At 43.2% G+C, this 23161-nt stretch overlaps 1 protein-coding gene across 16 annotated transcripts in view; it reads right to left on the bottom strand.

The window, feature by feature from the left end:
• FHOD3 (formin homology 2 domain containing 3) overlaps positions 1–23161 on the bottom strand; it is a 663149-nt gene that overhangs the window by 298041 nt on the left and 341947 nt on the right. For 14 of the 16 annotated variants that reach the window (XR_008309501.1, XM_053259380.1, XM_053259375.1 and 11 more), the window contains one exon: positions 15870–15975. Coding sequence is in view for 12 of the 16 variants with exons in the window: in XM_053259380.1 (XP_053115355.1) it covers positions 15870–15975 (106 nt within the window). In the remaining 4 variants the exon portion in view is untranslated. Of the gene's footprint in view, positions 1–1898; positions 2133–15869; positions 15976–23161 lie in introns of those variants that run through there. The other 2 variants (XM_053259388.1, XM_053259382.1) reach the window with 2 other exon arrangements.

Below are 23161 nucleotides of genomic sequence, written 5' to 3'. Positions count from 1 at the left end.
TTTTCAGGGTGGGGGCACTCCAAAGGCTCCAAAATTACCTAGTTGCACTTCTGAGCACAATGCCAGATGATTATTTGAGACAGATCTTAACCATTTTTTCCCCTATTACTTGTTCCTGTAAACATCAGCCCTTGTTTTTGGTCTCTTGGATTCTCATACTACTGAAGTCCCTTCCTGCAGTCCAGCACAGCCCTGTGATGAACATAAACCAAATGGCATTTTACCAAACATCCACAGCCTTGAGTTGTTTCAGGAATCTCATTTTCCAGGAAGTACAATTGCAAACATTTGTTCTAAAGCTAGTGTATAAGAGATATCACATATCTTTGGTTTAGCTCTAAAAGTCAGTGCCACAAGTGGAGAATTATTTTGCTATTACTAAGAAGCTCAGCAAATCAGCAGATCGTGGGGGGTGTACATGAAATTCTGTTGGTAGGTTGTTGATCCTTCTTAGAAGCAGAGGTGCACTTAGGTAAGTTTTGAAACCTGGACTTAAAAGTCTTTGGAAGCCCCCCCTCCCCTCGATGCTAGTTAAGCATTATCCGCCTTACACACAGGGCACAAACAGCAACTGAACTCACAGGAATGTAAGAATATAAAACAGGTATATTTATGCAAATATGCATTAGCAGAAACATTTCAATGTGCAATTTAACTTATTCCCATCCCACACATTTCTTTCCCCACTCCCTTCACTCTGTCTCTAAAGCAGAGGTGGCACTCTGAGCACTCTGAACCCAAGCCACCATTTGAAAAACAAACAGATCCCTTTAAAAGGCAACATCACAATTAAGACTGGGACTAGTCAAAAAGGACATGGGTTGTCTGCTTTGCATGCAAAAGGTCCCAGATACAGTCCCCAGCAACCTCTCAGGTAGGGCTGAGAAAGACTACTGATTGAGTGAGCATTGTCTACACTGACTGGCAGCAGCACTCCAAGAGCTAGATGGAGTAAGGGTTTGACTCAGCAGAAGGCTGGAGTGGGCCCAGGGACAAGATTTGAAAATGGATCCCCCCCACCTTCATCTCCTTCCCCTATTGCATGTCTTTGCACAAGAGAACTTTAAGGACATGTGTAATAGTGTAGCAGATTAACAAGCAGAAGAGCAAAAACTTTAAAAGTGTAATAATGATAAACACATACATGCAACTCTTAGAAAGGTTACAATGATGAACTAGGATTGGGGAGACCCAAGTTCAAATCCCAGTTCAGCCATAAAACTCACTGGGTGATTCTGGGCCACTCACTGATCTCTCAAGCCAACCTACCTACCTCACGGGATTGTGGTGAGGATGAACATAACCATACACCACTTTGGACTCCTCAGAGGAAGAGTGAGATATACATGTAAAAATGAAGAAATAAACACTTCACTAACACTATAGTGCTGCATGCAGAAACTCAGGGGGACTACATGAGTAAGTGCAGGTTTGTAAAGCAAAACAGTACAAAACAGAGCTGGAAAGTAATTGGTATGCAATTTTGTTTTTAAAACAGAGAGGCTGCACTTGGGAAATTAAAAAAACAAACAAAAAATTAAACAAAGAAGTCTCAAGAGCAGTTTGTCATGTCTCTCTTTTTAAATAAGAAATATTATTTATAACGACACAGAAACAAGCAACATTTTCTGACACTAGTTTAGCTATTTAAAGGCTCTTGAGGAAATTGGTTATAAAAACCTTTGCTATAGATATGTCAAATGATACTTTAGAGAGAGCATATCAAAAACAGAGGAGACAGGGAAAGTATTCTAGAGTAAAACTTCATAAGCATGAACGGAAGCAGGGGTGCCTGCTTCCTTCCAGTAGTCGGAAACCTTCAGGAGGCAGTGAACATTAATTGGAACAGAAACATAAAGACCCTTATACCTTAGCACAAATGAATAAAAGTTCTTTACCAGAAAGGAGAAGCAGAGAGAGCAAGATCAGAGGCAACACAGAGGAAAGGGACTTCCCTTCCACTTTCTTCCATATTTTCCTTCTCCCCCACATTTCCCCCTCATATTTACCCCATTAGTTTTGTTTCTCCTTTGTAAGCTCCTTTGGCTGGAATCCCTGGCCCAAATTAACACCAAGAGGAGGGAGGAAAACTCTGCTTTGGGCAGACCAGCAACACAGGTGACTGTTGTTGTGTTAATCAGTCTATTTTGCATCTCTGAAGGGGATCCTTAAGAGATGCCAAAAGCCAAGGGAGATGTGTGCAAAGCTCAGGGATAAAAGAGGCTGGAAGAGAGGCTGAAGTCAAACAACTCAGCCAGAGTGGGCAGTGGCCTGTACAGAGCATAATCCAGATGGCCACCGCCACCACTGGCACTCCCCTCACTTCTTGTCGGCTGGCCTTCCACAGTGCAGCGCACACATTGCAGCCGCCAGACGATGACAACAACCAGGCAGGCACGCACATGGCCCCGCCAACAGTTGCTAGGGTGGCATGCCGCAATCATGGAGGACCCTGGAGCGTTCTGAGGCCCACCCCCCATGGTGCAGGGCCGGACCATGGCCCAGAGTGCCTCTGCTTAGAAGCAAGGAATATTTTGGAAAAAATGACAGGCTAAATTCATGAACACTTAGAATAATAGAATATTGGAGTTGGGAAGGACCTTGGAGTTTTTCTAGATCAACCTCTTGCTCACATCTGGTTCTGTTGACATCAATCCTGAATCAGCCTCTGCTTGAACAGCTCTAGTGAAAGAGAGCTCACTACCATGCAAGACAGCCTGTTCCACAGTCAAAGTTGGGAAATTCCTTCTAAAGTCTAGCCTAAATGACCCCTGCGAACTGAACAAAAGAGGCACCTTTTGTAGTGCTTATTTACTTTATTTAGCAGGGGGAAAGCAACTGGCCCTATCCATCCTCAGCATAGCATCCCTCCAGTGGCTGTTGCTGGTGTCCATCTTATGTCTCTTTTTTAGATTGTTAGCTCTTTGGGGACAGGGAGTCATTGTGTGTGTGTGTGTGTGTGTGTGTGTGTGTGTGTGTGTGTGTGTGTAAACCACTTTGGGAAATTTTGTCATATTCTTTTTAACAAATCTGTTTCCTTGTAATTTCAACACATTGGTTCCAGTCCAGTACTCAGGAGCAACAGGGAATAACTCCCTTCTTCAATGTATGTGACAGTCCTTCATATATTTTAAGACAGCTATCTTATCTCCCCAGGCTAAACATACCCAGCTCCTTCAACCAGTCCTCATAGGACTTGGTTTCCAGACCTCTCACCTTGTTTATTGCCCTCCTCTGAACCCATTCCAGTTTATAAATGTTCTTCTTAAAATACAGTGTCCAGAATTGCATACAGTATTCCAAGTGAGGTCTACAGAGAACGTAGTGAGACTGTTCTCACGTGCAGCCTAATCTGGGTTAGGGACATGCAGCCCAGGTAAGGCTGTGCATGAGAACCACCAGGATCAGGACTGATCCCAGTGGGGCAGTGCTGCCTAGCCCCACTTTCAAATCCATCTGTTAGCCAAGGCTGAGGAAGCAAGTGCTCCCTTAACCCACACTAACTGCTTGTCTGTTTGCTGGGGCAATGTTTAGCCACAGTGGACACAGAGATGGGCTCTGTGTTTAGAACACCCACTTCCTGGGAGAATCCCCCAATGCATCGTGTGTGCATTGTGGGCTTCATGGCAGGGATATGCAAATAAATTCAAACTCGGACCAAACAGGGCATTGCATTGGCAATTCTGGTCTGAGTTCGAACCAATTGAGCCAGGTTTGGTTCAAGCCAGTTCGAAGGTTCTACAGACCATTTTAGATGTTGTCCTCCATTTTGTGTGACTTGTGTTGCTTGATTTAATTGGCTGAGCTCTTGCTTCTCTGACTGGCCAGATGAGTCTGGCTCTCTGGTAGGCTCTGCACTGTGCCAGTCCTTGAGAACTGGTACCTTATTGGCCAGGGGGAAGCAAAGGTGGGGGCTCCCAAAGCAGGGAGTTTCAAATCCTATTTAAAGCCAAGCCTCTAGCCTAGCAAAATCATCTGACTGCATTCTTTCTTGGCTTCCTTTTATTTTATTTATTTATTTATTTTTGCATTTATATACCGCCTTTTGTTAAAAAGATAACCCCAAGGCGGTTTACAAAAGTTAACAACATACAATAAAAAGACAATAAAAACATCATGTTAAAAGTATAAAAACATATAAAAACAGGCATAAAAACAATACAACAAATACAATAAATAAAAACACAGAGAAGCCGCAGTAGAAAACGATCATGTACAAGCCTGGGTAAAAAGCCAAGTCTTTAAAAGCTTTCTAAAAGCCGTGATGGAGTCCGAGGAACGAATGGCCACTGGGAGAGCATTCCAGAGTCTGGGGGCAGCAACAGAGAAGGCCCTGTCCCGAGTGCACGACAGCCGGGCCTCCCTCATTGTCGGCACCCGGAGCAGGGCCCCCTCAGATGTCCTTGTCAAGCGGGCAGCAACCCTTGGGAGCAGGCGGTTCCTCAAATACCTCGGGTCTAAACCGTTTAGGGCTTTAAAGGTCAAAACCAGCACCTTGAATTGGACCCGGAAACGAACCGGCAGCCAGTGCAGCTCTTTCAAAATGGGGGTGATATGTTCCCAACGGGCAGCTCCGGATAAAACCCTTGCTGCCGCGTTTTGCACTAGCTACAGTTTCCGGATATTCTTCAAGGGCAGCCCCACGTAGAGCGCGTTACAGTAATCCAGCTGCGACGTGACTAAGGCGTGGGTAACCGTGGCCAGATCTGCCTTCTCGAGAAAGGGACGCAGCTGGTGCACCAGCCGAAGCCGTGCAAAGGCACCCCTGGCCACTGCCTCCACCTGAGCTTCCAAAAGCAGAGCCGGGTCCAGTAGTAACCCCAAGCTGCGTACTTGCTCCTTCAAGGGGAGTGCAACCCCATCCAGAACCGGTAAAATCTCCTCATCCTGATTGGCTCTCCTACTGACCAACAGTACCTCCGTCTTATCCGGATTCAATTTCAGTTTGTTAGCCCACATCCAACCCATCATGGCCTCCAGCCCCTGATTAAGGACATCCACCGCCTCCCTAGGATCAGATGACAAGGAGAGATAGAGCTGAGTGTCATCCGCATATTGCTGACAACTCAGTCCAAATCTCCGGATGACCTCTCCCAGCGGCTTCATGTAGATGTTAAACAGCATAGGGGACAAGACCGATCCCTGCGGGACCCCACAGGCCAACGGCCACAGGGCCGAGCAGTAGTCCCCCAGCACCACCTTCTGGACCCTCCCCTCAAGAAAGGACCGAAACCACTACAACACAGTGCCTCCGATTCCCATACTCGAGAGGCGGCCCAGAAGGATACCATAGTCGATGGTATCGAACACCGCCGAGAGGTCCAGCAGAACCAACAGGGATGCACTCCCCCTGTCTAGTTCCTGGCGTAGGTCATCCACTAGAGCGACCAAGGCATCTCAGTCCCATACCCGGTGCGGAAGCCAGATTGAAAAGGGTCCAGATAATCCGTATCATCCAAGACCCTCTGCAGCTGGGACGCCACCACACGCTCTATCACCTTGCCCAAAAAGGGGAGGTTAGACACAGGTCTATAGTTGTCCAGGTTGGAGGGATCAAGGGAGGGCTTTTTTAATAGAGGTCTTACCACCGCCTCCTTAAGGCACGATGGCATCCTGCCCTCCCTTAATGAAGCATTAACGATCACCTCCAGCCATCTACCTGTCCCCTCCCTGGCAGCTTTTATTAGCCATGAAGGGCAAGGGTCAAGAGCGCATGAAGTCGCCCGCACACTGCCCAGGATCTTGTCCACATCCTCAGGCCGCACCAACCGAAAAGAATCCAACACAACGGGACCAGATGGTACCAAAGGCATGTCTGCCGGAACTGCCAAAACTCTGGAGTCCAGGTCAGCACGGATACAAGCAACTTTATCTGCAAAGCGACAGGCAAACCGATCACAAAGAGCTGTAGATGGCTCCTCCCCCATTGTCTGGGGGGATGTGTGGAGCAAGGTTTTCACCACATGAAACAGCTCTGTTTGTCTGCATTGAGCAGACGCAATGGAGGCGGAGAAAAAGCATTTCTTCGCTGCCCCCACCGCCACGGAGTAGTCCCTAAAATGGGCTCTAGCCCGTGTTTGGTCGGATTCGTGACGACTCTTCCTCCAGCGTCGCTCCAGCCGTCGTCCGAGTTGCTTCATCGCCCTAAGCTCCGAGGAAAACCAAGGAGCAGAACGGGCTCCACCAAGCCGGAGAGGGCGCTTGGGGGCAACCGTGTCAACAGCCCAGGCCATCTCTCCATTCCAGAGATCAACCAAGGCCTCGACAGGGTCACCAGCTCTGGACACTGGAAACTCCCCGAGGGCCATCTGAAATCCAAGCGGATCCATAAGTCTCCAGGGGCAGACCATCTTAATCGGCCCACCACCCCTGCAGAGGGCAGACAGAGCAGTCAAACTAAACCCCACCAGGTGATGATCTGTCCATGACAAGGGAGTGGTCTCAAATTCCCCCACCTCCAGATCATTTATTTCCCGGTCGGCAAAAACCAGATCCAGAGTGTGTCCCGCCACGTGGGTAGGGCCCGATACTAATTGAGGCAGGCCCATGGTTGCCATGGAGGCCATGAAATCCTGAGCCGCACCCACTAGGGGGGCCTCAGCGTGGACATTGAAATCCCCCAAGACAATAAGCCTGGGGGAACCCAAGGCCACCTCCGAGACCACCTCCTTGTGGCCTGCTGCAGCTGCTGGTGTTGTGAGAGTCTGCCTGGCAGACACTGCTGTGTGTTTTGGTTCCCAATCCTCCCTTATGCTTGTTTTTCTGCTTTCCCCCCACATTCTCTCCCCTGCTTTAAACCTCCCCTCCCCTGGTGTGTGTGTGTTTTTGTTCTTCTGCACACACACCCCGCCAAGTAAATGAGTGTCTGTCTCTCTCTGTCTCCCCTCTCCTTTGGGCCTTGGGCTCTGGCTCATTTCCCTAACTCAGTCCCCACTTTCTCCCACCTTTTTTGCTTTTGTGGTGGCTGCTGCTTTTAAATCTCTTGGCTGAGTTGAGATAGAGTCCTCAGCTCAACAGCCATTGCCAGCTATTTTTATTTTATACTGTTGGGGGGGGGGGGGGTCCTCATTTTCTCTGGAGCAGGTGCTTTTCTTTGTTAATCCTTTTCTTGCTGTGCTTAGCACACTGCCTGCTCCTCTTTCCCCTCTTCTAGCTAGCAGCACACACATCAAACGCTAACACGCATGCATGCCAATGATGACTATATGTACTTTGGTGCCACCATGTGCCTGGGGCTCTGTGTGGCCTCCAGCAAAGATGTAGTGGACCAGACACTCTGAGGCATTTCTTTCTCCAGAGGCAAAACGCATGCATTGCACATGAAGAGAAGAGCAGAAGAACCAGGTGCATGGCATGCGTTACTTTAAGTTATCTTTCAGTGTGTTGGTGTGTTTTTGCCTTGCCCCTCTTTCTTTGCAGTTTGCGTGCTGGGTTGGTTTTACTGCCTTGTGCTGTCTTGCTGGTTTGTGGCTGTTGTTGTGTAGTCTGTGCTATTGTTTGGTTTGGTCCCCTTGGCTTTACAGTTGTGCGGGCACAGCAGCAGGTCTGTTTCTGTGGTGGTTTCTTGGTTTCCAGTTAGTTGTCTTAGTTGCGTTACTATGTGTTGCCATGGTGGCCTGCTAGGGGCACAAAACTGGGGTGGGTGGTGGGCACCCAGGGGTGCCAAGCACCCACCAAACCCAAAAGTAATCGAACACTTCTGTGATTTTAGGTTTTTTCCATTTCTTGCATTTCTCCCATAGGGAATAATGGGGATTTGAGGTGGCCCAACCAGCCCATTCTCCCCTTTGGGGGGTGCCAGGGCACCCCAAATTGGGTCTGGAGGCATGGTGGGTTGTGCCACAACTCCCCCCAGGCAGCCCCAAGCTGGTGGGGTTCATGGGGTTTTTTCCAGGATTTTTTTTTGTTACTGGCCTTTTAACAAGTCTATCAGAGTAGCTTCTCTGGGGTGTGGAGCGTGTATGGAGTGTGTGAAAAGATCTTCATAGAGATTCATTGAGAGAACTCAAACAGCTACCAAGAATCCAGTTATCGTTTGGACTTGCTGTGTATGAGTTCTCTCAATGAATCCCTATGAAGATCTCTCTCTCTCTCTATATATATACACACACACCAGAGAAACTACTTTGATAGAGATAGACTTGTTAAAAAGACAGTAACTAAAAAAAATTCCGGTGGGGGGGGGACCATGAACTCCACCAACTTGGGGCTGCCTGGGAGGAGTTGTGGTACAACCCACTGTGCCCCCAGACCCACTTTGGAGTGCCCTGGCACCCCCCAAAGGGAGGGAAAGGGGCTGCCTCAAATCACCATTATTCCCTACGGGAGAAATGCAAAAATGAGAAAACTTCAAAAATTCATTAAAATATGTAGGAATTTCCAATTGTTTTGGGGCTCGGTGGGTGGTAGGCACCCCCAGTTGCCTACCACCCACCCCAGTTTTGTGCCCCTAGGTGCTCTACATTGGGAGTAATGGGCCAGTTCAAGTCCCCATTATACCCTATGTAGAACCTTTTAGAACTGGTTTGAATTTGAACTGAACTGGGTGGGGGGAGTTTTTCCCCAAGCAAAACCAAAACTGTTCAAACTTTGAACCACCCTGGTTCAAAGCTAATTTGACCCAAACAGGTCAAGCCGGTTTTGTGCACATTCCTACTTCATGGAGGCTAGGGCAAAGTGTCCCAGCCTCAGATCAATTCGCCCTACTCCACGTTACATGGAACAGGGCTGATTGTGTGGGAGTTCACTCTGCGCTCTGCATACTGATGATCTTCTGGGGGGAGGAAGCAAGGTTTAGGAAGCCTTCCCCTGCCCGCCGCCCGCCAGCCGGGTCATGTGAATGTCCCCAATGTAACTATAGAGATATTCAGATATTATGCTGTATGTGCATTCAGGCATCTATTCTCATAAAGCATATGTTTTTGTGTTAATGATTGTAAATGTGTTTATTTTAAGAGTGAACCTAGTAGGGCTGAGCAGTCAGATCATTCTGACAACACTACTGGAATTATTTCCAACACCATTTCCATTTACCTCTATTCTGTCAGAGATATTGGAAATTGTTCTCTATTGTGTTGAATTTCCAGTCAGAAATTCTAACTTAAATTGGCACTTTCCCCCAAGATAAATGAGAAAACAACACCTCTGGAATAACTCATCAGAAAGCTCTGAAATTTCACACAGTGCTCATACATCATGACAAGACACTGTTTAATTTGAAGTAAATCACTCTACCTGTTGATTTTTGATGATTTTTAAAAAGTCAACTTCTACAAAGTACTATAATCTTTCATGGCAAAAAGTTACAAAAACTAAAGGAATTGAAGCCCCCCCACTCTGACCATTATTCAAGCCTCATTTGCTTTAATATAAAAAGGGCTAGTACCTTATTTTATTGCATCTCATAGTATAATATATGAGAAGGCAGATCTGGCGAGTTACCCACACGCTAGTCTTGTCGCAGCTGGATTACTGACACACTCTATGTGGGGCTGCTCTTGAAAGATATTCGGAAACTGCAGCTAGTGCAAAATGCAGCAACTAGGATTATATCTGGAGCTGCCCATTGGGATCATATTACACCTATTCTAAAAGATCTGCACTAGCTACCAATTTGTTTCCAGGTCCGAGGTCCTATTTTTGACCTTTAAAGCCCTTAATAGTTTGGGCCCTGGATATCTGCATTGCCTGCTCCCAAGGGCTTCTGCCCACTTGACAAGATCATCAGAGGGGCTCTGCTCCTCGTGCCGATGATGAGAAAGGCTTGGTTGTCAAGCATGCAGGAGAGGGCCTTCTCAGTCATTGCCCCCAGGCTTTGGAATGCTCTCCCGGCTGGAATCTGCTCCTCAGTCTCCTTGACAGTTCTTAGGGGGAAAGTAAAGACTTGGCTCTTCACCCAGGCTTTTGAATGGAAGTATTGTTTTTACTGCTGCTGCTTTGTGTTTTATGTATTATTGTTTTTAATGGGTTATTAAAATTTTAAATAGATTATTTTATATTTATATTATCTATACTTTTGTATTTTAATTATGTATAGTTTTAATTTTGAGCTCATCTGTACCTTTGTATTATGCATTGCTTTAATTAGATTGTAAAACACTTGGAGATTTTTAAATGAAAAGCGGTATATAAATTGAATGATAATAAATAATTCCAGAATGGCTGGGCAGAAATATTTAAAAATTGCATGGTTGTAGTACCTAATGATAGCAGTATGTGTTTGATTTGAAGCTAATTATTCCATCCATATATTTTTAATGATTTTTTTTTTGGTGGGGGGGATTACTAAAAACTACCATTCATTTAATATGCAAGTAGGAGATACTTTAGTGTTCACTTTCTGCCGGGAGTAAAAATAATAATGATACTAATAATGAATTGGTAGACTGATTTATTTCAAATTAAACTCACAAAGTCCTGCCATCATGTACAGGTACGGTGTGAAATTTCAGTTTTCTGACCAGACATTCCCAAGTTGTGGTTGTTGAAGTTTGCCATTGCTCTCTATGGGGAATTTCCAGATTAAGTGAGAATCTCCAATTGGAAATCTGACCCAACTTGACTAAACAGGTCCTAAACCCAATTAGTTTGGATTGTGTTGGATCTGACACAATGTTTTAAAAATTGTTGTATTTGGTGCAGAAGCCTAGAGCTTGGGTACAGACCTTCTCAAATGCAGAGATATTCTCAAATACACGGACTGTACTGTTGGACATGCATTCAGTGTTAGGTGTGAATAATGGTATGTGCATCCACAGATCCATACACTATACCCAGATTGTACATGTGTTGAACATAACATGTGAACAGGCCTTATAAACTTTGTTTTCTGGACACTATGGCATTGTTAATGCAGCCAAGTTTGCATTAACTTTTTTAGGAACTACATCACACTGCTGGCTCACTTTCAGCTCTGATTCACAAAGATATCAAACTACTTTTCACATATATTGCTGTCAAGCCAGGTTTTCCCTAATTTTTTTAAAAACAAGTATTTAGTAAGCAATTTGACTTACTATTTAAAAGTGCAAGTAGAAGACTTTTTGGTTACATCACGTCTCCTGAGATTCTCGGATGTGGCATAACCTTTCTTCCACATTTTCTGAGAGTAAAATTTCCAGGTTACTTTCAAAAATTAATTTAAAATCAGATTCACTTCTGATTGACATGGGTGGGTTTGCAGTACCCCTGTGGTACCCTTGGCCAATTTTGCTTGGCCCCACACCCCCATTTTTTAACAATACAATACATTTATGTATATTTATGTGTTGTTGTTGTTGTTGTTTACTTAGTAAAATTTTAAAATGTATTTTAGTAACTTCCAGGCATCAGGTTCTGTGCAGCAGGAGTCACGCACAGAATTTCCCCCTTCAGTCCACCTGAACTCATTCATAAGAACAGCCCTGCTGCATCAGGCCGAAGGCCTATCTCATCCAGCATCCTGTTTCACACAGTGGCCCATCAGATGCCTCTAAGAAGCCCACAAGCAAGAGGTGAGAACATGCACTCTCTCCTGCTGTTGCTCCCCTTGAACTGGTATGTAGAGGCATCTTGCATCTGAGGCTAGAGGTGGTCTATAGCCACCAGACTAGTAGCCTTGATAACTAGCCATCTATTCTATACATAGATGCATACATTGATATACAGCCATCTATCGATTTATAGATATAGCCATTGAAACTTTATGAGGTAGGCATACTACATAATAGTAGCCATCTATTCTGTATGATAGAGGGCACGGGGCCACCCAAAGACCTACTATGGATTGTATATAAAGAATAGCTTTTGGAAGTGCCAATAGCGACCAGGGTTCTACTAGCTGATAATATTATTATGCCAAAGAAGATGCCATAATTTGCCTTTTGTGCAGTGGTTAGGACTCAAAGTTGCCTAAAAACTATACCAGCTGACCAGGAAGTTCTTCCACTGAGAACAATGACACTTAATTGAATGTAATTGAAAACAGTTAAATGTCTGAGGTGCTGATTCTGTGTGTTGGGATGGAATGTCTACCAGTTCTGAATTTTATAAACGCTTCAGTGTCCTGGAAGTTATGGGGAAGTAGGGATTTTGGAATATGGGAGACCAAGTCACAAACTCACATTTGTTCACTACTTCTACAGTGAACATTTTATATACCATTTTTCAATCAACGTTCTCAAAGTGGTTTACATAGAAAAATAAATAATGGATAAACAGATGATTCTCTCTCTAAAGGGCTCACACTCTAAAAAGAAAACATGTGGAAGACACCAGCAACAGCCACTGGACAGATGTTGTGCTGGGTCTGGATAGGGCCAGTTGGTCTCCCCATGCTAAATATATAGAGAATCACTTTAAAAGATGCTGCTTGCTCAGTTAGCAGGGTCATTTAGAATTTATATATACAGTATTCTGTGTGCTATTCGATGTCTCATTTAAAAAAATGGAGGAAACCTGCAGTTAAAAAGCAAGCAAATATATTTACCTGAATCCAAGACTAGGTTTTTCCCAAGGTTAAAAATTGGGGGGTTATCTTAGATTCAGAGGCCTGTCCCTTTCAGGTAAATATGTATACAACTATTTTTCAAGGGGGTTGTCTTTAATTCAGAATCATCTTCTATTTGAAGGTGATTCAAACAGAATATGACAATGAGGGTTTTTTTATGTGCAAGATGTTTGCAAATTTATACATATATGATATGAAGTAGGAAAGGAAGGGAAAATTCTCCTCTAACAGGCCTGTGGTGAGAGCAGAGAAAATAGTCTCTCCATTGGGAAAGACAAACTATCTTCCAAACAAATCTAGTTCATCCTTTCAATTTCACATTGCTTTCCTTTTCATGATATTTCACTATCCTGAATAGTTTAGTGTCATCTGCAAATTTAGCCACTTTGCTGCTTACCCCAACTTCTAGATAATTTATGAATAAGTTAAAGAGCACTGGTCCCAGTACAGTTCCCTAGGGGACCCCACTTCTTACTTCCCTCCATTGTGAAAACTGTCCATTTATTCCTACCCTCTGTTTCCTTTCCTTCAACCAGTTACTAACCCACACATGAACCTGTCCCCTTATCCCATGACTAAGTTTACTCAAGAGCTTTTGGTGGGGAACTTTGTCAAAGGCTTTTTGGAAATCCCAATCCACTCCTAGATTACTGGCCCCAGCTTCAGATTTCCACGTGTGACATTCACACATGCATCTACTTCACCATACATATGCAGTGAAGAGATCTTCCCAACAAGTGCATCACACACACACGGTTGCGACGATTTCCTACTCTACCACCTCTGTACAATGCAAAAATAAAAAATAAAAAATAAAAGTAGACTTGAAATGATCCTAGTCAAGCTGGAGCAACTAGCAGCTTCCATTACCAGAGTTCACCAAGCAAATAACTGCAGCAGTATGAGCCTGCACAAAGCTCTGACATAAGGCATTACACACCCAACTCTCTAAGCAGTGTGTGTCTGTTAAAACACATGCTGAGCGGGAATGGAGGAAGGGAGCCATTCCCCTGCCGAGAATGAGAAAGCCAGCAGAGTCATAAGAAAGGGCGGAGGAGAGCTGGGACAGAAGTCTGCTCTTGTGTTAGGCTGGGGTTGAGATAAGAGGAAGCCCTCCAGTTGCTTCCCTTCTCCAGGATGGCAGGAAGTGAGAATTTCAAGTGCAAGCTTTTGAAACAGGAGAGGCGGCTGCTCCTTTCAAGCAGGTCGGGCAGTGACTGCATGGGTGTGTGTGTGGCGGGGGGAGGGGGGCGGGATCACTTCCGACTCAGAACCTGCCTTGCCTCTCACTGGTTTCTGTACACAGAAACACAAACATGTATACACAGATGTACACAACTTAAGTACATGCAAACAAATAGAAACACATAAGCATATGTACACAGAGCAATAAAAACTTCACAAACAGACACATAGTTAGTTGCATAGGTGTGTACAAGTGAAAAGAGAATGGATATATACTAGCTCAAGTACCTCTTGTTCATAAGGGCTTATTTCTGATAACCCTGCACAGGTTTGCAGCACCTCTTTTCTTTCCCCTTCCCATCCTCTTGTTCATCAGGCAGAGAGTGACACCCTCCATCCTCAAATCTACTTCACAGTTGACAGTGTCCTGCTGCCCATCTCCTGCTGTCAGAATCAGTGGTGCTCTTATCCCTGGACTTCAGAGCCAAAGTCCAGGGCCTCCACACCCCCTGGTGCCCCCCAAATGCTCTTACGTCTGTCCTGGGTAGTGTGGTCACTGCTGGACTGCACTGCTTTGGATGGCCGAGTGTGATTATGACCTGTGCAGGCTTGCACTTCTGCAATTGTGTTTTAGAGACAGAGAGGGGAGTGGGGAAATAAATATGTGGGATAAGAATAGGGGGATGATGTTTAACATGCCTCCAGCAAGCGGTGGGGACTTGGGCGCCAAAGGCCTTTAGGTCCAGGCTCCAAAATTACCAAAGGCCTTTAAGTCCAGGCTCCAAAATTACCTAGGTGCACCTCTGGTCAGAATACTGACTGGAAAACAGTACATCACTTTTACAATTAGAAGGTCCCATAGACTTCAGTGGAGTGGGTCACTTTAATTACTCCTGTTTTATAAAAAGCGCTGAGCTAATCTCAGTGAAATCTAGCCTATTTATTGCCTATTCATGACACTCAACTTTTTCCACAATTCCCAGCTTGCTAAATTCTCTCTCCTATCTTGGTGCTGGTGCTGGGGAAGTATTTGTTTTTATAGTGGAAAAACTCTATAAGCCTGTGATTACTATTTTTCACGTGGAGGCCACTTTGGCAAAAGAAAAAAAAATCTTCAATTTGAGCACCATTTCCCACCTCCACGTACTGCTGTGCTTTCCACAGCAAGGGCTATAAATGTAACAGAACCCTATCAACCCTAGCATCATCCTGGAAGGCTGACATGGAGTGCCGAGAAGTGTCGTTTTCTTCAGCACTGTCTCACCTTCTCTACTGAGTTCTATGGGGGAAGTGCTGGGAAGGACTACACTTCCTAATGTTCTCCATGTTCCTTCCAGTATATTGTTGTACATTATATTGGCACAGTGGGCCAGTAGAGTTAAGATGAGAAGTTGCTTTAATCAATCAGAGTTTATTGCAGTCATTGATCAGTAGGAAAACACAATAATACTGTAACACAATAACTTCAATTTCTACAATCATAGATTAGGAACTACTTAAATAAATTATTGGCACATCTTGCATGCAGCGACACAAAACCAATAGAGGTGGATGTATGTTTGGATTGTCTAAGCACTTAACAAGTGAGTTAATATAAAATTAAACAAGTGGGGCGGGAATACACCCTTTAAAAAATAACTCTGGGTACATCACACCCCAGCCCAATGTCCAGCTGAAAGATCAAAGCAAACTATGGGTTCATGGAGCCTCATTTCTAAAGCCAACAGAATATATGAGACCATACAAAGCCTTTACAGTTTATATGGTGTGAAGGTTAAGATGGGCACATTAACCTGCAATTTCCTTGCTTTTTAGAGCGCCAGTGAAAATATAAAGCACCTTGAGTCTCATCTTAAGGTTTTTGGATGATTGAATACTGTAGTATATCACAATGATGGCTGTAAGACTACTATCACAGAATATACTACAAAAGTTTAAGGAATATATAAAATATAATGCAATCAGTTTCTTTTGTATCAGCACTAAATGTCACATCAGGGAAAGTACTGGATTGCCAAAACTGTAACAACAAATGTCCTTTTCATATACCACAGAAATCTGATGTTAAATATTGGGAAATCCATTTATTGTAGTTGTAATGTGCAAATAAGCAGCATTGTGAAATATAATGGGCTGGAGTAGAGAGAACTATGCTATTCACAGAAGCAAAAACAGCTTGTAAATTAAGTTTCTGTACCTCTCAAAATGTAATTCTGATAATTCTGGTCTGCCTCAGCTCCCACTTTTATTAAACAAGTCAGGCCCTCAGCCACAACAAATTCATGAACCAAATCCTTGTCATCCTGTGTGGGGGGAAATGGAGAAAGAAAAATTAGATGCTATTTAACATTTTTAAAATAAAGATGTCTATGTAGTAACAACATGAAATTATAATTGCTGCATTGATTTTGCTATTGATAAAGATAAAAGCTAATGTTCTCTAATGGATGTTGCTGGCAGTGGTCTAGTCCACATCTGTTCTCCAGAATTAGGAGATCTGGTTTATGCACTCAGTTGAGAATCCAGACCAAATGCCAAGATGCTCCCCTACCAGGTCAAGATTAGGTAGGGGAGCCTACCAGGCTCCCCTACCAGGTCAAGATCCAGGTCTAGAGGACTGGGAAAACTTGTAAGACTAGATCCCATGGTGCCCCAATTACATAATCAGATACACAGTTGCACCTAGGTAACTTTGGAGCCTGGACCTAAAAACCTTTGGAGGGGCCCCCGCTGCAAGTTTAAGCATCATTTTTTAACATGTAGGTTCTTGAGGGCACAAACCACACTACCCAGGACAGACTAAAGAGGATGGTGGGGGGGAGGGGGTGTGGAGGCCCTGAACTTCAGCCACAAATCCAGGGGTAAAAGCACCTCTGCAGATACATGGTTGGGATGTATCCACCACCACCCTGAATTTATCTGAAAAGCTGTAACTCTCATTATGCCTAGCAGCCTTGTATCAATCAATCAATCATGTTTATTTACGGTCATAGACCAAAATTTAAAACATACATTATAATACACATGATATAGTAATAATATATACATAATATAATCAGGAACATGGACTCATCCTAATCAGCAGTTTCCCGTTTGCATAATCTGGTTTACTATCTGTCGTCTAGCATTCTTAGCTGCCTCACAGAACTTAGCAACTTTAAATGTTACTTCCTCCTTCTGATCTGAGAGCAGATAGTTGACGTAAAATGCATCTGTATGTCCTGGGAAATCAGTCAGTAATGAGGAAATATAACAAGTTCGAAAGTCCCTATAAAAGAGACAGCGGAGTAAAATATGAAAGATAGACTCCTTTTCTCCAGAGCCACAAGGGCATAGTCTCTGCTCTTTTGGTATCCCTCTGAATTTACCTTCTAGTTCATAGCAGTCTTGTATATAGATGCATGGGGACTTCTAAAATCTTCCTCCCTCCCTCCCAACATAGATGGAGCCCTCTCTGTTGCTGCCCCCACAACTAGTAGCATTGGCTGACATCCTAACAAAGAGCCAGTGCCCTATGTGATGTGCTATTGTTGTGGATGAGTTTCTGACTAACAGATTGGTGCTCACTGGGAGTGTGGAGAATTTCAAATCCTCTGCTTCCGAAAGCACTCTGTGTCACCTGATAATATGTCACTAAAGGCTGTACTAAATCTGCACTATCTCCCCATCTCTGCTGCTGAATTAGTTAGGTCTGCAGCACCAGGAGGATTCCATCCAGGCTGGGGAGGACACAGGAAGAATTATAGGTAATGTTGCACTGCCAGTGTCGTCATAATGTATGCAATGGGGCCCACAGGCCTCCATCTTTTAAATTAATCATGGTTTAAATGAGGTGGTGCAAGATGGAAAAACACAGCTATCACTAAGGCCTCATTCTCACTGAGGTATTGGCTGTATCATTTTAGGTTGCTGGTAGAGATCTTGCATGACTGAGTGCTCCCGCACCAAAAAACCCCAAACCCTCCTGAATATAGAAAATTAGAAGTTACAGAGAATTGTTCTGTCCTAGAGTTCTCTGTGACATAGTACTTTTTGATGTAGAGGCTTGAGATTTGTTGTTGTTGTTATGTTAGGGAGCATTTCACCTACAGTCTGAAGTGGTCCAACCCAGATGCAGGCTTACCATCACAGTGAGAACTATGTTTAATAGTGGATAAAATATTATTAAATCTGGACTCAGAAAATCTCTGCTCAGTCATGAACCTCATCTGACCTTAGACATTATCTGTTATGATCAGGGAGAACAAAGCATCAGTTGTATTTAATACTTTACTTCCACAATAATAATCTTTATTTATATTTTAATGATATGCTACCTTTTATTTATTATTTATTATTATTAAAACATTTAAACCGCCCTTCCAAAAGGCTCAGGGCAGTTTACATTAAAACACCATTAAAACTTTTTGCAAATAGTACCCAAGGTGGCTTAATAAAGAATAAAATATCAGAAACATTTTTTTAAAATCATAAAATGCTTGCAGTGTGACAGAAATTAGCATTTCCATTCCAAAATACAGTGCTATATAACACACATTACATACAGATGGATATAAACTGAACAAAATATCCAAATGAGGTAATGAAAAGAAAAACGTACAACACTGCTGAGACATTTGAATTAAGAACTTGACATAGTGAAAGAATAAAATACATTTTAACTGGACTTATTTTAACAGCAATGAATAAATAATCTAAACAGAAACATTAAAAGCTTTAAGGTATATTAAATGTATTTATTTATTTTAAGAAAAGGGAGAGGAGGTGTATAGAAGGTGAACATAAACATCACCATGCCATAGACATATATTTTTACTCTTTGCACAATATCTATTTTATCATGTATTTATAATGTGGTAGAGCTGTAAGAGGATCCAAACATCTGGACTGTGTAAAAAGAGATGAAAGGAATCCAAAATTCTTTTTCTTACATTAAAAGGAGAGTGTTTACATCATTTCTGAACTAGAGCGTCCCCTGCCCCCCGAGGCTCATTAACTCATTGATTTGCCAAAGCAGGTTACTTCAAATAAAAGAGGTTACTGTAGCAGTAGTGAGTAAACCATGCTTAGTGGTTTGTTTTTGAAAGCTCTTAGAGAATGAAATATAGAGTCGAAACAACAATGTGCTATTAAAGTGTTTACTAGGAACATTGGCATGTGTGCAGTAGTGAGATGGGGGGGGCAGTGGGTAGGGAATAAAGTTATCCTTATGTAGAAAAATAAAACTGTACAGAAATATTGCTAAGATGTATTTAATGCCTTTAATCAAGCATTAAGGTGCTGATGAGTAAAGCAGGGAAGCAAGCATAAAAATATTCAGGAGTTTCCTTCTGGGCTCTTCAGCTGCAAAGGGTAAGCAGGAACAAATGAGTGAGCGCTCTCTTAACCATGTCTGCCAGCCCTGACTATGGGGCTCCTGGCCAGCTTCGGGGAGGGGAGGGGGGGAATCCCACTGTGCACTCATATGGTGCATTATGGGATTGGGGGTGTGTGTGACATGTCCCGGCACCCTGACCCCAAGCTACAGGCAGCCGCCTAGGCGGGTGATCCACCCACTGAACAAACAGAAATGGATCATCTGTGGGGAGATAAGCTTTTTAAGGCTTCCTCCCCACTGACCTTGTAAGCCCTTTCTTACCAATCATGAGTGTTCATTGTCTCCCATACTCAAAGTAATCCAGAGTATACAAGAAGATCAAGTGAGATTAAAACAAAATGCTCTAGCTATAAGCAGAAGCAAGTCAAAACAGAGAAATGTATTGCTAGAAGCAAAATTCTAAACATAATTCCCACCCCTGCCTTTTTTGTGAACAAAGTACAACAGCATTCACAAGTCTACAACCCTTTTCCCACTCTCCCTCATGGTGCAGAATGAAGGGCCTGTGTGTCAGCCTTGGATTTTCTGTTTCTGCATAACCTGACTATTCTCTTTTATTTATGACAATTTGAATGAAATGGGTCCTGTTGACTCTATTTTCACATTTCTCTCCAAATGAATGCATACACACCCCAACCAATTGGGGTGTTTCTTCCCCAGTCAGGCCCTTAAGACTGTATTTCAGTCTTAGGGAAACAATCTAAAAATGTATTTCAGTGAATGGGTACTACTTTGTTTAGTATGTAAAGACCACACAAGCAAATACATCACAATGTCTCATTGATGACTCACAACGGAATGCGTGAATGGACTCTCTGAAAAAGAATTGTGTTTGAAGTGACATAGAAGTCTTCTCCGTTGTGTTTAATCTGTGGTTCTGGTCCTTTGTTGGGGGGAGGGTCCAGAAGGTGGTGCTGGGGGACTACTACTTGGCTCCGTGGCCATTGGCCTGTGGAGTCCCGCAGGGTTCGGTCTTGTCCCCATGCTGTTTAACATCTACATGAAACTGCTGGGAGAGGTCATCCAGGGACTTGGACTGAGTTGTCAGCAATATGCGGATGACACTGTCCTCTATCTCTCCTTGTCACCTGATCCTAGGGAGGTGGTGGATGTCCTGAATCGGGGGCTGGAGGCCGTGATGGGTTGGATGTGGGCTAATAAACTGAAATTGAATCCGGACAAGACAGAGGTAATGTTGGTCAGTAGGAGAGCTAATCGGGATGAGGAGATCTTACTGGTTCTGGATGGGGTTGCACTCCCCTTGAAAGAGCAAGTATGCAGCTTGGGGGTATTACTGGACCCGGCTCTGCTTTTGGATGCTCAGGTGGAGGTGGTGGCCAGGGGTGCCTTTGCACAGCTTCAGCTAGTGCGCCGGCTGCATCCCTTTCTCAAGAAGGCAGATCTGGCCACAGTTACCCATGCCTTAGTCGTGTCACAGCTGGATTACTGTAATGCGCTCTACATGGGGCTGCCCTTGAAGAATATTTGGAAACTGTAGCTAGTGCAAAATGCAGCAGCTAGGGTTTTATCCGGAGCTGCCCAGTGGGAGCACATCACACTCATTTTGAAAGAGCTGCACTGGCTACCAGTTTGTTTCTGGGTACAATTCAAGATGCTGGTTTTGACCTTTAAAGCCCTTAAAGGTTTGGACCTGGGATACCTGAGGGACCACCTGATCCCAAGGGCTGCTGCCCTCTTGACAAGGTCATCTGAGGGGGCTCTGCTCTGGGTGCCGACAATGAGGAAGGCTCGGTTGTCGTGCTTGCGGGACAGGGCCTTCTCTGTTGCTGCTCCCAGACTCTGGAATGCTCTCCCGGTGCTATTTGCTCCTCTGTCTCTATCATAGCTTTTAAAAAGCATGTTAAATCGTGGCTTTTTACCCAGGCTTTTATTTGATTGTCTCTGCTTGCTGCTCTTTGTACTCTGTATTGCTTTTATGCTTTTTAAATTTTTAATCAGATTTGTTCTATATTTTTAGCTTAATATTTTAATTGTGTCTTTTTTACAATCTTGTTTTTAAATTTTGCTGTAAACCGCCTTGGGAGTGTTTTAATGAAAGGCTGTATATAAATTTAACAATAAATAAATAAATAAATTTGTAGTGGCTAATTCTAGCTTACATGCCTATGCCAATATGGACTGTTTTAGTAAAAAAACAGTCTTAAATCATGCTTAAACCATGCAAGAAACTCTAGTAGGCCTTCTTTGTTCATTGCATCTATTTATTTATTTCTGTACTGCCCCATATAAAATCTCTGGGCAACTTACAAATTAAAACAGAACAATTAAAACCTGAAATCATATAAAACAAATTAAAAGAACCAACAATAAACCTTTAACACATTATAAACCACAAGCATGATTAAATAGGTGTGTTTTGAAAAAGAGTTTTATATGATTTCAGGTTTTGTGTTGTTGAGTTGCTTAAAAACTTCCAGAGATGAGGAGGTTCTGATTGGGAGCATGTTACAGAGCTCTGGGGCAACCCTAGAAAAGGGCTGGTTTGGGGTTGCCACCAAACAAGCCAGTGGTAACTGCAACTGGACTTTCCCTGATGAACTTAATAGGTGACAGGTTCACAAAGAAGCAGGTGCTCTCTTAAATACCCTGAGCCCAAGCCTAGCATAAGCATATTTGCTTATGACACATGCAGTCAGATGGTTTGAGGTCATATATTGTGAGGTCATATATTGGGTTTTAATGTACTTCCTAATAGATTTGGGGATGTTTGGGCCAAGGTGAGAATGTGATTGCCTGAATCTCACTAGCAAACATGCAGATGCAATATTGGCATATTGCGTCAGTTGTTCATCAGGGTTATTCATCAGAATTGCACCTCTACACAAGCTACAAAACCCTGTTTTTAAAAAGGAAGAACAGACACAAAGGACATGCATCAGTGCATCCTTTAGTGCCATTGGAGTGGGTATGTTAGTTTGGGCTGGTTTTTTTAAATTTTTATTTGAAGTATTCACATAATAACACAGTACATTTAACAATAATATTTTCCAAAATCAGATCTAGTACTGCTAATATAATAAATATAATCTGCCCAAATACAGTGGAACTGTGATTCTACGCTCACAGCCTGCATTAATCTAATCTTATCAGTGATCTTTTCTAAAAGAGCAATTGACCACACTTTACTATACCACTGCTCAATTGTTAATTGACCCAAATGTTTCTATTGTTGAACAATTAGTGTTTTTGCTGCCAAGATTTAAAAAGTTACACATTCCTTATTTTTTTAACTTGGCATTATTTCCTACAAATATATGTACTAACCCTAATTCCACTCCACATTTTGTCTCATTATAATTCTTATTTCTCCAAATATTTTTTGCCCAAAACATACCAACTTTTCACAAGACCACCACATGTGATAAAATGTTCCCTTTTGCTTACACCCCCTCCAACATAGAGCAGAATAATTATGAGAAATATAATGCTAATTTTACTGGAGTTAAATGCCACCAATGTAAAATCTTCCATTGTAGCTCTTGTATGGAAGCTGACAGGAATCCCCAGACTTTTACTATCTCTTTATTACTCAAAATAGATTTAATTTGAAACCAAAATAACCATGATAATTGATAACCTATCTTATGCTCAAAATGTTCCCTATATCATAACCCCTCCCCATTAAAAAAAACCTCTGAAAGAGCACCTCAACACCATATGTTAATTTTTAATAAACATTATCAGTTAGGTACCCCATAACAAATTGTTCTCTGGGTGATTCACAACAACATACAATACAGTAAAAATGACTCATCAAAATATTAGCAGTAGTGAAAACATGCAGTAAACACAAAGCACAACTTAGTTTTGGAAACAACACTTTGTTTTTTGGGGGAAAATCGAACTGTTTTGTGATCACTAGTAGTCTCTCAAGAGTCTCCCTTTAGTGCTTCTTCTGACGTTGGTTTGAATTTCCCGCCCTTCAGGCCTGCGGAGCTTGGCTTGCCAGCCTGAGAGCTCCTTAGTGTGGGCAGTGGCAGCAGCAGGCACAATTGTCCCAAGGGTGACACACAGCCATCATGGGTGTTTGGCAGGTGGCGGGGTGAGGAAGTGGCAGTGGCGGGCCCTGGCAGAGGAAGTGGGAGGGCAAA

The sequence above is a fragment of the Hemicordylus capensis genome, chromosome 6, assembly GCF_027244095.1.
Source record: "Hemicordylus capensis ecotype Gifberg chromosome 6, rHemCap1.1.pri, whole genome shotgun sequence".
Lineage (NCBI taxonomy): Eukaryota > Metazoa > Chordata > Lepidosauria > Squamata > Cordylidae > Hemicordylus > Hemicordylus capensis.
The sequence above is the reverse complement of the archived record's forward strand: the minus strand, read 5'-3'. Positions and strand labels throughout refer to the sequence as shown.